General features: G+C 35.6%; 1 protein-coding gene across 1 annotated transcript in view; it reads right to left on the bottom strand.

Moving 5' to 3' along the window:
• The window catches only part of DPP4 (dipeptidyl peptidase 4), a 119,169-nt gene that overhangs the window by 69,374 nt on the left and 37,427 nt on the right, over window positions 1–12,368 (bottom strand). Inside the window, 6 exon segments of the mRNA XM_043991255.1 lie at window positions 1,871–1,886; window positions 1,888–1,917; window positions 1,919–1,969; window positions 1,971–1,994; window positions 5,088–5,160; window positions 5,284–5,336. Coding sequence (XP_043847190.1) covers window positions 1,871–1,886; window positions 1,888–1,917; window positions 1,919–1,969; window positions 1,971–1,994; window positions 5,088–5,160; window positions 5,284–5,336 — 247 coding nt within the window.

Here is a 12,368-nt window from a genome sequence, read left to right as displayed (position 1 = left end):
GAATTAAGGATTTCAATTAAAGAAATTTTCTCACCTACTTATCTCTTTTCTTCCATCCCAAATCAAAATTCCTTTTTATCATTATGATAATTTCCAGAGCTAGAAGAGCCTTTATTGACTATATAATTGAACACCATCATTTGACAAATAAGAAATCTCACCTGAAAGGTTTAGTGATTTGTCCACAAAATCATATTCTCTGATTTCACAACCAATGCTATTTTCACTACCATTTCTTCTATTAAGTTAACAAAAAGAAGATGCTTTTAAAATCAAATGAGTATTTAATTGGTAGGTTTTCTGGAAATGTAACCAATTGTGGAAAATTTTTCAGTGTTCTGTGACCTCAATCCACAAACTACCTGAGGACTGACCCTTTCAGGTCAAGTCCCCTAAGATGTTTATTCATAGTTTCTCTCCATTTCTATACCCCAAAAGTCTCTAAAAGCTCCATGGTTTGTTCATTCTGGTTCTTAAGACAGATTTCTACAGCTCAGCACAAAGTCTGTCCGGGAAGATGACCAAAATGACAGGGTGGAACTTATGGGATTATAATTATTTATCCTGTGACTCTATTGTATAGCATGTAGTTACTCCATTAGAAAATATACCCAGAGGGGCAGCTAGGTGGCGCAGTGGATAGAGCACCAGCCCTGGATTCAGGAGGACCTGAGTTCAAATCCAGCCTCAGACACTTGACACTTACTAGCTGTGTGACCCTGGCAAGTCACTTAACCCCCAATTGCCTCACCCAAAAAAAAGAAAAAGAAAATACACCCAGAGCCATTAAAAATATGTATCTGCAGAGTGACTGATTCTCAGATTAGATACAGGCAAAGTTTAAAGCTCTTACCTAGGTAAGGAAAAGTAAATTAATGTCATTCACAACCATCAGATAATATAATCAAGAATCTTAGAAACCAGGCTTCAGGTCACAGTGCTACTGTGTGACCTTAGTTCACTTTTCTAGGCATCCGGACTCTTCTCCAAATGAGAGGACTGAACTAAATTGTCTCATATAAGTCTTTTCTAACACTACCTCTCCATGAGGAACGAATTTCTTTGTTCCAGTATTTCTTTGGCTTTTTGAAAACACTAGATTCAAGCAGTTGAAAGGTGGAGAGTTTTCTTTATGAAAATGGTTCATTTGTGAACAAGTAATAGTAATTAGGTTGGATCTCTTTAATCAGAATAGAACAACCTTCAGGGAATATGGGAACTTTCTCAAAATCCCTTTTTTTAGTCTGGCAACTGCAAAAGAGCCTACTATACATTTGATCAATGCATTCACTGTGCATGCAACACTAAAACATCACTTTCAAAAGCTGTTGATACTAATGACCTCCACGTTTTAACAAATGTTATCTCTAATCATTTTCCCCACTTTTAAAAACAGGAAACCATGCTTTTGCTAAGAGCAAAATGGGCACAAATTCTCTGGAAAACTGGCTTTTTCTCCCCGATGCCCCCACCCCTGAATCTTATTCTGTCTCTGTGTAGAATGTTGTGACATTGTTTTTCTTTCCTTATCAACTACTGTTACTAAAACAGATCTGGCTGGAAAAATAATTTGACTTCAATTTGTTCACCTCATCTGTCTCCAAGGGCTCGGAAGCTACCTAAATCTAATTCTGTAGCAAGGCCACAGGCCCTAAAAGTTTATTGCCAAACCCCCTGTGGTCTAATAATTTATAGACAGGGTAGTATAAAAGCAATTGTTCAGCTTATAAATTAACATATTTGCATATTCTAAAATTGGCTGGATAATTTTCTAATTTACACATATATTTTCAAAATCCTTTAAGAAAATCTATCAACTTTTAACCAAGCATTCATATTTTCTCGGTTTTAAAAAGTTTTTAAACTCTACCTTCATAAACCCAGTCAAGATATTCCATTATATATTACATTTTCTTTCTCCATTGTAGGTGATCCTCAAATTTGGGAAATGTGGTTCATGTTTTATATTAAATATCATTATTCAAAACATATGCCTATAAAGAACAATAAGAATAATACATTAGAACATGTTTAAACCAGCTATTTAAAATTACAAATTTTATCTTCAAAACATAGGAGAAATAAATCCTTATAACATATAGGGAAAAAAAACAAAACTTAGGCTTAGTTAACTACCTGACCCAAAGATGAGCAAAATGAGTAAGAATTGTTGATTCCTTTTAATTGTATCCCCAGCATCTAGCAGAGTGCCTGCCACATAACAGGCCCTTAATAAATTGAATGCTGATTGATGAAGTGTTTTCTATCTCACATCCTAAAGTATAGTAGCCTCAAAGCTTAGTTGTTTTCCATTGTGCTCTGAAAGTATCAACATTGTCAAATACTTTTTATTTGAGTTTTGTGGTTTTAATTTTTTGGTTTTTAAAAAATATATATAATTATGCAATTTTGTTTGCTCTTGGAAAGTAAGGCAAAGGTCACCAGCATCCATCCCTTTTCAATCTTCCCAAGTTGATTTGCATGACAACCAGGGATATTACTGAGATGGAAAAGAATCTCCCTTTTGGGGGGGGGGGGGTGATTACCCATTAAGTGTGGGTATGCTTACAAGCTCCATCTTAGTCCTGGGCTTTCTTCTCTCCTCTGTATTCTCTCCCTAGGCGATCTCATTAGCTCTCTAGTTTACTTACTAGTTCATTCTTTACCTATACATAAGCAATTCCAAAGTATACCCATCAAACCCGAATCTCTCTCAATTCCAGCTCTGTAGTACCAACTGCCTACTGAACATTTTGAACTGAATGTTCAAAATGCATCTCAAACTCAACCTGTCTAAAACGGAACTCCTTCTATCTTTCCCCAAACCCATCCTTTCTCAAAACCACTCCATTTCTGTTTATGACAACAGCATCCATTTGGTCACCCACATTTCCAGTCCTGAAGTCTTCCCTGACTCATTCTTCTCTCTCAACCACCATATATAATCAGTTGAACCAAATTCCACACCTCTCAAATGCCCTTGTTTTCACTCACACAGTACTGGCTCAAGGCCTTCTTACTTGGGCTACTGAAAAAACCTTGAAACTGGTCACCCTACCTCCACTTTCCAGCCTCTTTGATCCATTTTGCACATAGCTATGACAGTGATATACCTAAAACATCTATCTGTAACACTCTTTTACTCAAAAACCTTCAGTGTTTCCCTATTACCTCTAGGATAAAATTAAAAATCCTCACTCTTACCTGTCACAACCTACATTTCCAATCTTATTTCCTATTCTTTACACATTCTCCATCCCAGGCAAACTAGCCTACTAGATCTTCCTTCTACACACCATTCCTTCTTCATCCTTGACTTTGCCTAAGTGAGTTCACAGGATTAGAATTAGAATACCTCTACCTTTGAGGGCAGGGACTTTCATTTATGTATTTGCATTCTCAATGCTTAACAGACTATTAATAAACATTTGTGGAATTAAATCAAATTGACTTTTCTTATGTTAGCTGCATTGATTTTACTTGTACAAAGGCTATACATAGTTTCTATGTAATGAAAGTAGTCTTATTTGTCATGTATAATATTCTTAGTATTGTTACAGTGGATTACAAATCCAAACTTCCATTTTCCACTATTTTTTTTTTTGCAGGACAATGAGGGTTAAGTGACTTGCCCCAGGTCACACAGCTAGTAAGTGTCAAGTGTCTGAGGCCAGATTTGAACTCAGGTATTCCTGAATCCAGGGCCAGTGTTTTACCACTGCACTGTCTAGCTGCCCCCCACTAATTTTTTAATGATACAATTTTTTTTACTTATTTCATTTGGTCATTTGTAATTCATTATAGTATATAAGAAGTGAGCCAAAAACTGTTTTTCTCCAATTGCCCTCCAGTTTTCCTAGCAGTACTTTATAGATCTTTGTTTTATTAATTTTTTAATTGAATTTTGCTGATCTCACCTTTAATTTTCAAAAGTTCTTACTGTTTGTTTTGGAATTATTAACTCATTGGTTGTATTGTTGTTGTTGGGTTTTTTTAGTGAGGCAATTGGGGTTAAGTGACTTGCCCAGGGTCACACAGCTAGTAAGTGTTAAGTGTCAGAGGCCACATTTGAACTCAGGTCCTCCTTTATCCACTGCGCCACCTAGCTGCCCCATGTTGTTGTTTTTTTAATTGCACTCAATTTTTTTAATATTTTCACTTTCTCTTCTACTAATTATATAGTTCAAGGATATAAAGTTTCCTCTAAGTACATGCCATAATTTTGGTATATTATTTCATTATTCTCATCCTCTTGAATATAATTAATCGATTTTTCTGTCAGCAAGCCAAAAATCTGGCCATTTGATAAGGAATTATTTGGTAATGGCAGCTGTGATAGGATAAAAACTGAACCTGTGATTTTATTGGCCTAGGGAGCTCTGGGAAAAGGAAACTCCCTTTACTAATGAAGGTGAACCCCTTCTGTAACTCGGAGAGTTGCTTAAAGTACTGGGAATTAGTTTAAAAAACTTGCCAAAAGTCACAAAGCCAGTTATGTTTCAGAGGTGGTATCTGAAACCAAGCTTCCCTCCCTTCAAAGTTAGCTCTCTATCCATTATGCCATGCTGCAATCCATTAAATAAATCAACATTGAAAATGACCTTGAGGGGCAGCTAGGTGGCGCAGTGGATAGAGCACCGGCCCTGGAGTCAGGAGTACCTGAGTTCAAATCCGACCTCAGACACTTAACACTTACTAGCTGTGTGACCCTGGGCAAGTCACTTAACCCCAATTGCCTCACTAAAAAAAAAAAAAAGAAAAGAAAATGACCATGAGTATTGGCTGGCCCTCTCTACTTCTATAGTAATGAGATAGCCCAAGGTCTGGAGACAGATGACCAAGGTTCAATTCCTATCTGACAATTACTATTTGATCTTGAGCAAATCATTTAACTTCCCAATGCACAGGGCTACTTCCTCCTCCTCACCTGTAAAATGATGAAGTTGGATTAAGTGGTACTAAGGTATCTTGCAGATCTAGAAATGTAATCCTATGAGGGAGAATTTGATTAATGTTCTAAAATCAGAACACTGTCCCTCTCTATAACAATCACAACAGGACATTCAATTTGTTCAACATTTACTAACCAGTTTGTGGCCAACTGGTGACCAGGAGATCTTCTGTACACGATTAGGAATTTTCTCATTTACAACCAACTCTCTAGAAGAAAAATGAAACAGACAATAAACAATATTGATGATTCACTATGATCTCTCCTTTCCCCCTCCCTAAACTAGTATTAACCCCTGCTGGATGATTTTATTAAAAAGAAAAGTCACTGACCTCTTATTTAAATCATAAATGTCATATGAAGCTGTGTAGGAATGTCTCCAAGTCTGTAAAAGAAAACAGTTGAACTTTGTTATGACTTAATGACATTTTGTGCATAAAAAACTTCTCACCTATTACTGGCAGACTAGGTAAGTGGACAAGATTATAATTTATACTAGCTGTTTTACGTCAAGAAATTCCTATCCTGGGGCTTCCTTATTGTCATTATTAAGATCCTGTCTCATCTTTTTGCACCTTTTTTTTTTTTGGAAGCAAAAAGATACATATTAGGTTAAAAAAAATCCCCTCTCCTAAATCCCTATTCCAGTGTTTTCTAAATATACATAAAGTTCAGTAGGATTTAAAAAAGAAAGAAACATAAGACTCGCTCAAGCGACATTTTAATTTGTAAATCGAGACCCTAGGAGTATGAAGTATAAAAATGTTTTCTTCCCTATGATGGATTTTTTTTCATTTAATATTTATTGGCCATATATTTGGCAAATTTGATTCTGCTTTGTTAATAGCCATGAGGTCTCTGAAGTGTTTACTTGATATTTTGTTCATTTGCAGGGATTGAAGATGCTTAATATGGACACAAGATGTTTCTGCTTACTACTCCCAGATGACAAGTCTGGTCTTTTCTGAGTCACAAATGAGTAGCTTCCTTAAAAAACTTCCCTGAATTTGTGTAATAATAATAACAACAACAATAATAATAAATCTCAAATTTTTGTAGTTTTTATATAGTTATATTACATTTTACAAATATAAGCCTTTAGGAGTTTCAAAACAACTACTTTAGCTTACTCTGCCTCTTGAAATAGTGTTAGAAATATCTCTTCAAAGTCCTAATTATAGACTTTAATTTCAAGAAACTTGGGCCATTGTCTTTTTTTGGGGGTGGGGGGGGGCAGTTAATGAAAGGAAATTGAAAATGGAAATTTTCAGGATAATATAAATATATGCAAAGCTTATAATTGTCAGTACCTTTTCCAAATATAAAATGTATCATGAATAATTTGATTTACAAATAAATTTCATTTGGTATTTTAACAAAGAACTATACTCAAGTTAATCTTCGTGGATTTCAAACTCCCATTTCAATGATTTTACACACTGGTTGTCCCTCATACACAACCTTCTTCATCCCTGTCTCTTAGAACTCCTTCTTTAAAATTTAGTTCAAGCACTACTACTACTACTTACATTGAATCCTTTCCTCATCGCCTTGTTAGCTCTCTTTTCCCATGCAAAATTACCTTGGATTTAAGTTGTAAATATTTTGTCTATGTGTATATGTATATGTATATATTTCTTCCCCCAAATAAAATATAAGCTCTTTTATAGCAAAGACTTTCATTTCTGTCTTTATAACCAGGTATATAAATGTTGTTGTTCAGTTGTTTCCAATCATGTCCAGCTCTTGGCAATCCCATTTGGGTTTTCTTAGTAAAGATACTGGAGTGGGGGGCAGCTAGATGGCTCAGGGGATAAAGCACTGGCCCTGGATTCAGGAGAACCTGAGTTCAAATCCAGCCTCAAAGACTTGATACTTACTAGCTGTGTGACCCTGGGCAAGTCACTTAACCCCCATTGCACCACACACACACAAAAAAAGATACTTGAGTGGTTAAGTGACTTTCTCAGGGTCACACAGCTATTAAGTATCTGAGGTGAAATTTGAACTCAAGAAGATGAGGTCCAGGTCAGGCCCAGAAGAAGAAAGCTGTACAGAATAGTGACACCATTACCCCTTAATACTTCCTCCCTTCCCCCCCCACCCCCAAAAGTGGATCTGATTGTTAACATTCCCTCCCTTTTCCTTCCCTGATGGAGTTCTTAACTCTTTTGTGTGTCATAGAACCCTTGAAGGATGATGAAGCCCATGAACTCCTCTTCAGAATAATGCTTTTAAATAGTATTACAAAAGAAACCAGTTATAATTAAATAGTTATCAAAATATTTTTGAAAACAAAGTTCATGGACCCCAGGTTAAGAACTTGTGCTTAATCCTAATCAGAAAGACAGTGAGATAGCCACCAATCATTAGGTCAAAAGAAAAGGAAAAACTAAAACAAAGTGGTATTAAATTCTTCGGTTTCTTGAAAATAGCAGCCCTTGGGAACAGTCATGCACTTTGTTCTCTAAAATAAAACTCTTATTCCTTGCTTTTCCTTGTAAAGGGGCTAATGCTAAATATCATTGTATAAAAATATTTCTACCACATAGTTTTTAGAAATACTATTTCATTTATATGTAGATTTAAATATGTACATATGTATGTTTATTTATTTATTACAATGGAAGGCCAGACAACAATATAGGAATACCTTATTTTTAATATTTGATTCAAAATTCAAAATGATACATTTTATAATCCAACATTATTATAAATTGAAAAGTGGGAGGAGAGTCTAAATCCTTGGAGAAAAAGTGACAAGGAAAATGTATCATGCCACATTTTTCCTTATGTTCTGGGCCTTCATGTCTCTACTAATGATGCAGATACTCCCATCAGTACAAATTAGTGCCCATGAGCAGAATCAAGTCACTTAAATATATCGTCTCCTGGGCATTGAAAAATATTTGAAAAATTAAATCCCCAAGGGAATGTTTTGTCAAAGAATGGGAATTGACTTTGAGACTAGAAATAAAACAACAAAAAATCAGTCCTTCTCAAAGAGAAAAGTATTAACAGCAAGGCTGTTTAGAAAACTATTCTGGCACTAGTCTTACTCAACGTTTTAATTATTTTGAAGAGGAACCACACGGTAAAATCACTCATTTGTAGGTGACACTGAGCTTTTTCTCACTAATGAAATATTTAACCAGTGGGACTGACCTTGCAAAAAAAATTTCACAACCCTAATAAGTGGGAAATAATGGAGAAGGTAAACTCAAATGCAGTCTGCATTTGAAGTAATACATTTAGAAGCTAGATCATGGGTATGTCTGTATACATATACACATTTACATACATGCATATACATACATATACTACATGTGTTACATTGTGTTGTGTGCACTGTATATGTGTACATACACACATACATGTATATATAATGGAATAAAATCACTGGGTGATAGATTTTATGCTTGAAGAAACCAGAGAGGTAAAATCTAACAACTATAACCTAGGAAAGCTATCTAGGAATCATTTTTTTTGCAAGGTCACCCCCATTAATTAAATATTTTGTCACCTTCAAAAGATTGGTTTTACTGGGTGATTCCTCCTCGAAATAATTAAAATGTTTTTATGTTAGTCTGATGGAGTAAGCTCCTTAAGAACAGGGATTACCCCATCTCTTTTTGTATCCTCAGCACTTAGCATACTGCCTGCCACATAGCAGGCATTTAATAATAATAGTTTACTCATCCTAGAGAGTTAGTTGCCTGTGGTACTGAAAAGTTCAGTGACTTGCTGACAACCAGACAACCAGTATGTATCAGAGACAGGACTTCAAAGCTAAGTAATCCTGACTCTGAGGCCAACTATCTAACCAGAGAGTTGCATGGCCTCTATGGTAGACTTGCTGTGAAGATTAAATGAAGTTATGTTTGTGAAAGTAATTCAAATACAAGATATTCTTATTCTCTGTATATATATCTATATCTATATATCTATATCTATACCTATATCTATCTATATATATATATCGGCCTACGTTACAGAAGTTCCTTAAGAACAGGGCCTGTTTAATTCGTGCCTTTGTTTCCCCAGCACCTAGAACGTTGCCTGGTTCATTATTCTTTGAAACACAGAGCACTGTAAAGAGGCTTGCACTTAGTAGGCACTCCATAATTATTTGTCTGATTCAAGCAAGAAATATAACCTTGCCCTTGTACAAAACCACAGTGCAATGTACCTCTAATATTGCTCATCATCCTATTTATTACAAGAGAACTAAACCAAATGAAGGTAATTAGAAAGAATGAGACCCAGAAAGATTTCCAAATGAAAACAGAATTCTAAGATTAGAACTCTTAAATCTGGAAATATGAAGAGGTGACAAGGTCAAAGTTTATCCAATTATGAAGGATATAAATAGAACTGATGATCAAATCCTAGGGCAGAATTTAACTCTAAAGAAGCAGCTTTAGAAAAAAAAATAAAAGCAGCTGCTATTTTATACAGTAGTTATGAAATCCACAGAACTCAGCAGTCATCAATCATCATCACCATCATTACCCTTGCTATTACTAATAGCCAAAAACTACAATAACTTAGGCATCTATAAAGATGGCAACAGCTATGTCATCACCAATTGGTCTTCCCCTTTCCCTTAAGAGGAAGAGAGGCACTTATATACTGCAAGCAACTAAGTGTAAAAATGAAAGGACAACAAACAGAAGAAAAACGGAAAAGACCTTCAAAGTTTTTACAATGAATTCTTTCAGCCAGCAAGGCAAGTGGAGTCATCACAGCTGGACATGCACATCACAGTCTTGTATGTGTTTATAGAAATGGCACCAGAGAGAACAAAGAAAAGAAAAGCATCTGGATTAGTGTGAGCATGATTAGTGCTAAAAGAGATAGGCATTGAGGAAGCAACTGATAGTTACCTAAAGGAGGTGAGGCTACCAGACATAAGAAAAAATCTCAAATCCTGTTAATACTTTTTTTACACTGACTGTCTCCCCTCCATGAGATGTTCTCTCTTCTCCCCTCTGCTTGACATCCCCACTGCAGGAGGCCTTTCTCATTGCCCACCCATCCACTCTATGATGATCTTCCTTGTACTCTGTATCGCTATGGATCTGCTATATATTTATATGCTGTCTCCTCCATTAGTATTTTAAGCTCCTTGAGGGCAGGGATTATTTTTGTGTTGTTGTATTTCTTTGTAATGCTAGCCCGTGCTATGTTGTGGAAATGTTTGTTTTATTCCATGAATTAAAAATAATAAAAGAAAGAAAAAGAAATTATTTTATAATCCTAAAAAAAGAGAAAATATGTGTAAAGCTCTTCACAAACCTTAAAGAGCTATGTAAATGCTAATTGATATTATTATTATTAAAAACAACTTTTTCAAAAAAGTATCTCTAGCCTGGTACTTAAGAAGTACTTAATAATGCATGTTGGTCGATTGATGGATTGACTGAAACAAAAAGTACAAATGAGAGATCAGTAGTTACTGACTGACCTATATACCCATTCTCCCACCTACACAAATTTTTTTATCACAATCTATACATTTGTTAAGGATATATATAATATTAGTAGGAAATGTCAAGCTTTTCTAAGTGACATTACAAAATAAACTGTTATCTTTACCACCACACAAGGGACCGAAAGATGAAGGGAAGACAAGCTCCTACCGTGCTTATTGTTTGTGGAAAATATATATGTGTGTCTGTGTGTCTGTGTGTCTGTGTGTCTATAAAGTTAATTTGACAGACAAAAATGCCTCCAAAAATGTGTTTTCCACACATACATCAAAATTGGGAGACATATGCTTGACAAAGGTGGCCACAACTGTCATGGAGGAGAGCCAACACAGAGTTCAAGTTGAAGGATTCCCTGCTGATATTGAACTCTCTCAGACAGTGCTTTTTTTGTAGGTAACATTGCACTAGTTTAATCAAGCATTGCAGAGCTTCCTTGATGAGGCTCCTTATCTACTCAAATGAACTTTATTTAATCATCCACACAGGAAAAACCAAGACGCTAAAGAATGTCTAGGTTTAGATTATGAAAGAAAGTTACATATGAACAACCTACAAAGCATACACAGACACAGAAACACACACACATGTTATATGCAAATAAGGTTAAGTGACTTGCCCGGGTCACACTGCCCTATTCCACTGGTATATTCATGATAAAAAGAAAAATTAAGTAAGTTACTTAGCATCATTGGTAGAGCCCCTGTGTTGAACTTGTATAGACAAGAGTGATACAGGATAGGCAGGCATAATTGGGGTCTATCCTACCCCATTAAAGGGAATATCCACATTATGGAGATCACAAGTCCATGTTAGCATTTGGAATACTCATTTGTTAAGCACTTACTATGCACTAAGCACTGTTAAGCAAATTACAAGTATGTTCTCCTTTACATATATTTATATAATTCTTTAAGGCAGCTAGGTGGAGCCATAGTGCATAGAGTGCTGGGTTTGGAGTCAGGAAGACTCCTAGTCCTGAGTTCAAATGGAGCTTCAGAGCTTACTAGCTGTCTGATTTTGGGCCACTGTCTTGTCTCAGTTTCCTCATCTGTAAAATAAGATGAAGAGAGAAATGGCAAACCACTCCAGTATCTTTGCTAAGAAAATCCCAAAAGGAGGCAAGAAGAGTAAAATGTGACAGAAAAAAAGAATGAACAAAGACATATATATATTCCTTTACAATTTACAAAGTACTTTCACTTATCTAATTTGAACAGAAAACAACTCAGTACAATAGATACTGGCAGGAATTACAGATTTTACAGATAAGGAAACTGAAGTTTATACAGATTGAATGGCCTGCCAAAAGTTACACAGTAATTAAGTGGTGAAGGTAGTTGCAAGATAATGTCTTTTGGAATTCAAATCCTGTTTGATTCAATTCCATTACAACATGCTGCCCATGGGGCAGATTGCAAATGGAACTACATTTTGAGAAGGTTTTAGAGCAATCTATTGATAGTATATGGATAATGGTTTGGTGAAGACATCTAAGGATCCAAATATTTAGAGAAATCATATAATCCAACTGCTTCATTTTATAGATTAAGGAAAAGTAAGACCCAGTAAGACTGCCTACAGTCAAACAGTTAATAAGTGGCAGTCCTAGGATTCAAACCCAGGCCTTCTGACATCAAAGCAGTACTCTTTATACTGCAATGCACTCAGGGCATAGCTTTCTTAACTCCATAAGACTAAAAATAAGGAGCAACCATGTTCTCCAGCAAATAATCAGGATCAAGAGTAAACTGGCTCTGGCTCAACATGGGATTTATATCACCTTTGATAGTTACCTCCTACAAATATGTTAGAAACTCAGCCACTGGAAAAGGTAATGAGTCTCTGGAGTAAAAGAAACCTTGTAACATGATCTAAAGTTAATTGAAAAATTATACCAAAAGAAAGTTAATGGATCCTTGACCTTT

This window comes from Dromiciops gliroides, chromosome 3, assembly GCF_019393635.1.
Source record: "Dromiciops gliroides isolate mDroGli1 chromosome 3, mDroGli1.pri, whole genome shotgun sequence".
Classification (NCBI taxonomy): domain Eukaryota; kingdom Metazoa; phylum Chordata; class Mammalia; order Microbiotheria; family Microbiotheriidae; genus Dromiciops; species Dromiciops gliroides.
The sequence above is the reverse complement of the archived record's forward strand: the minus strand, read 5'-3'. Positions and strand labels throughout refer to the sequence as shown.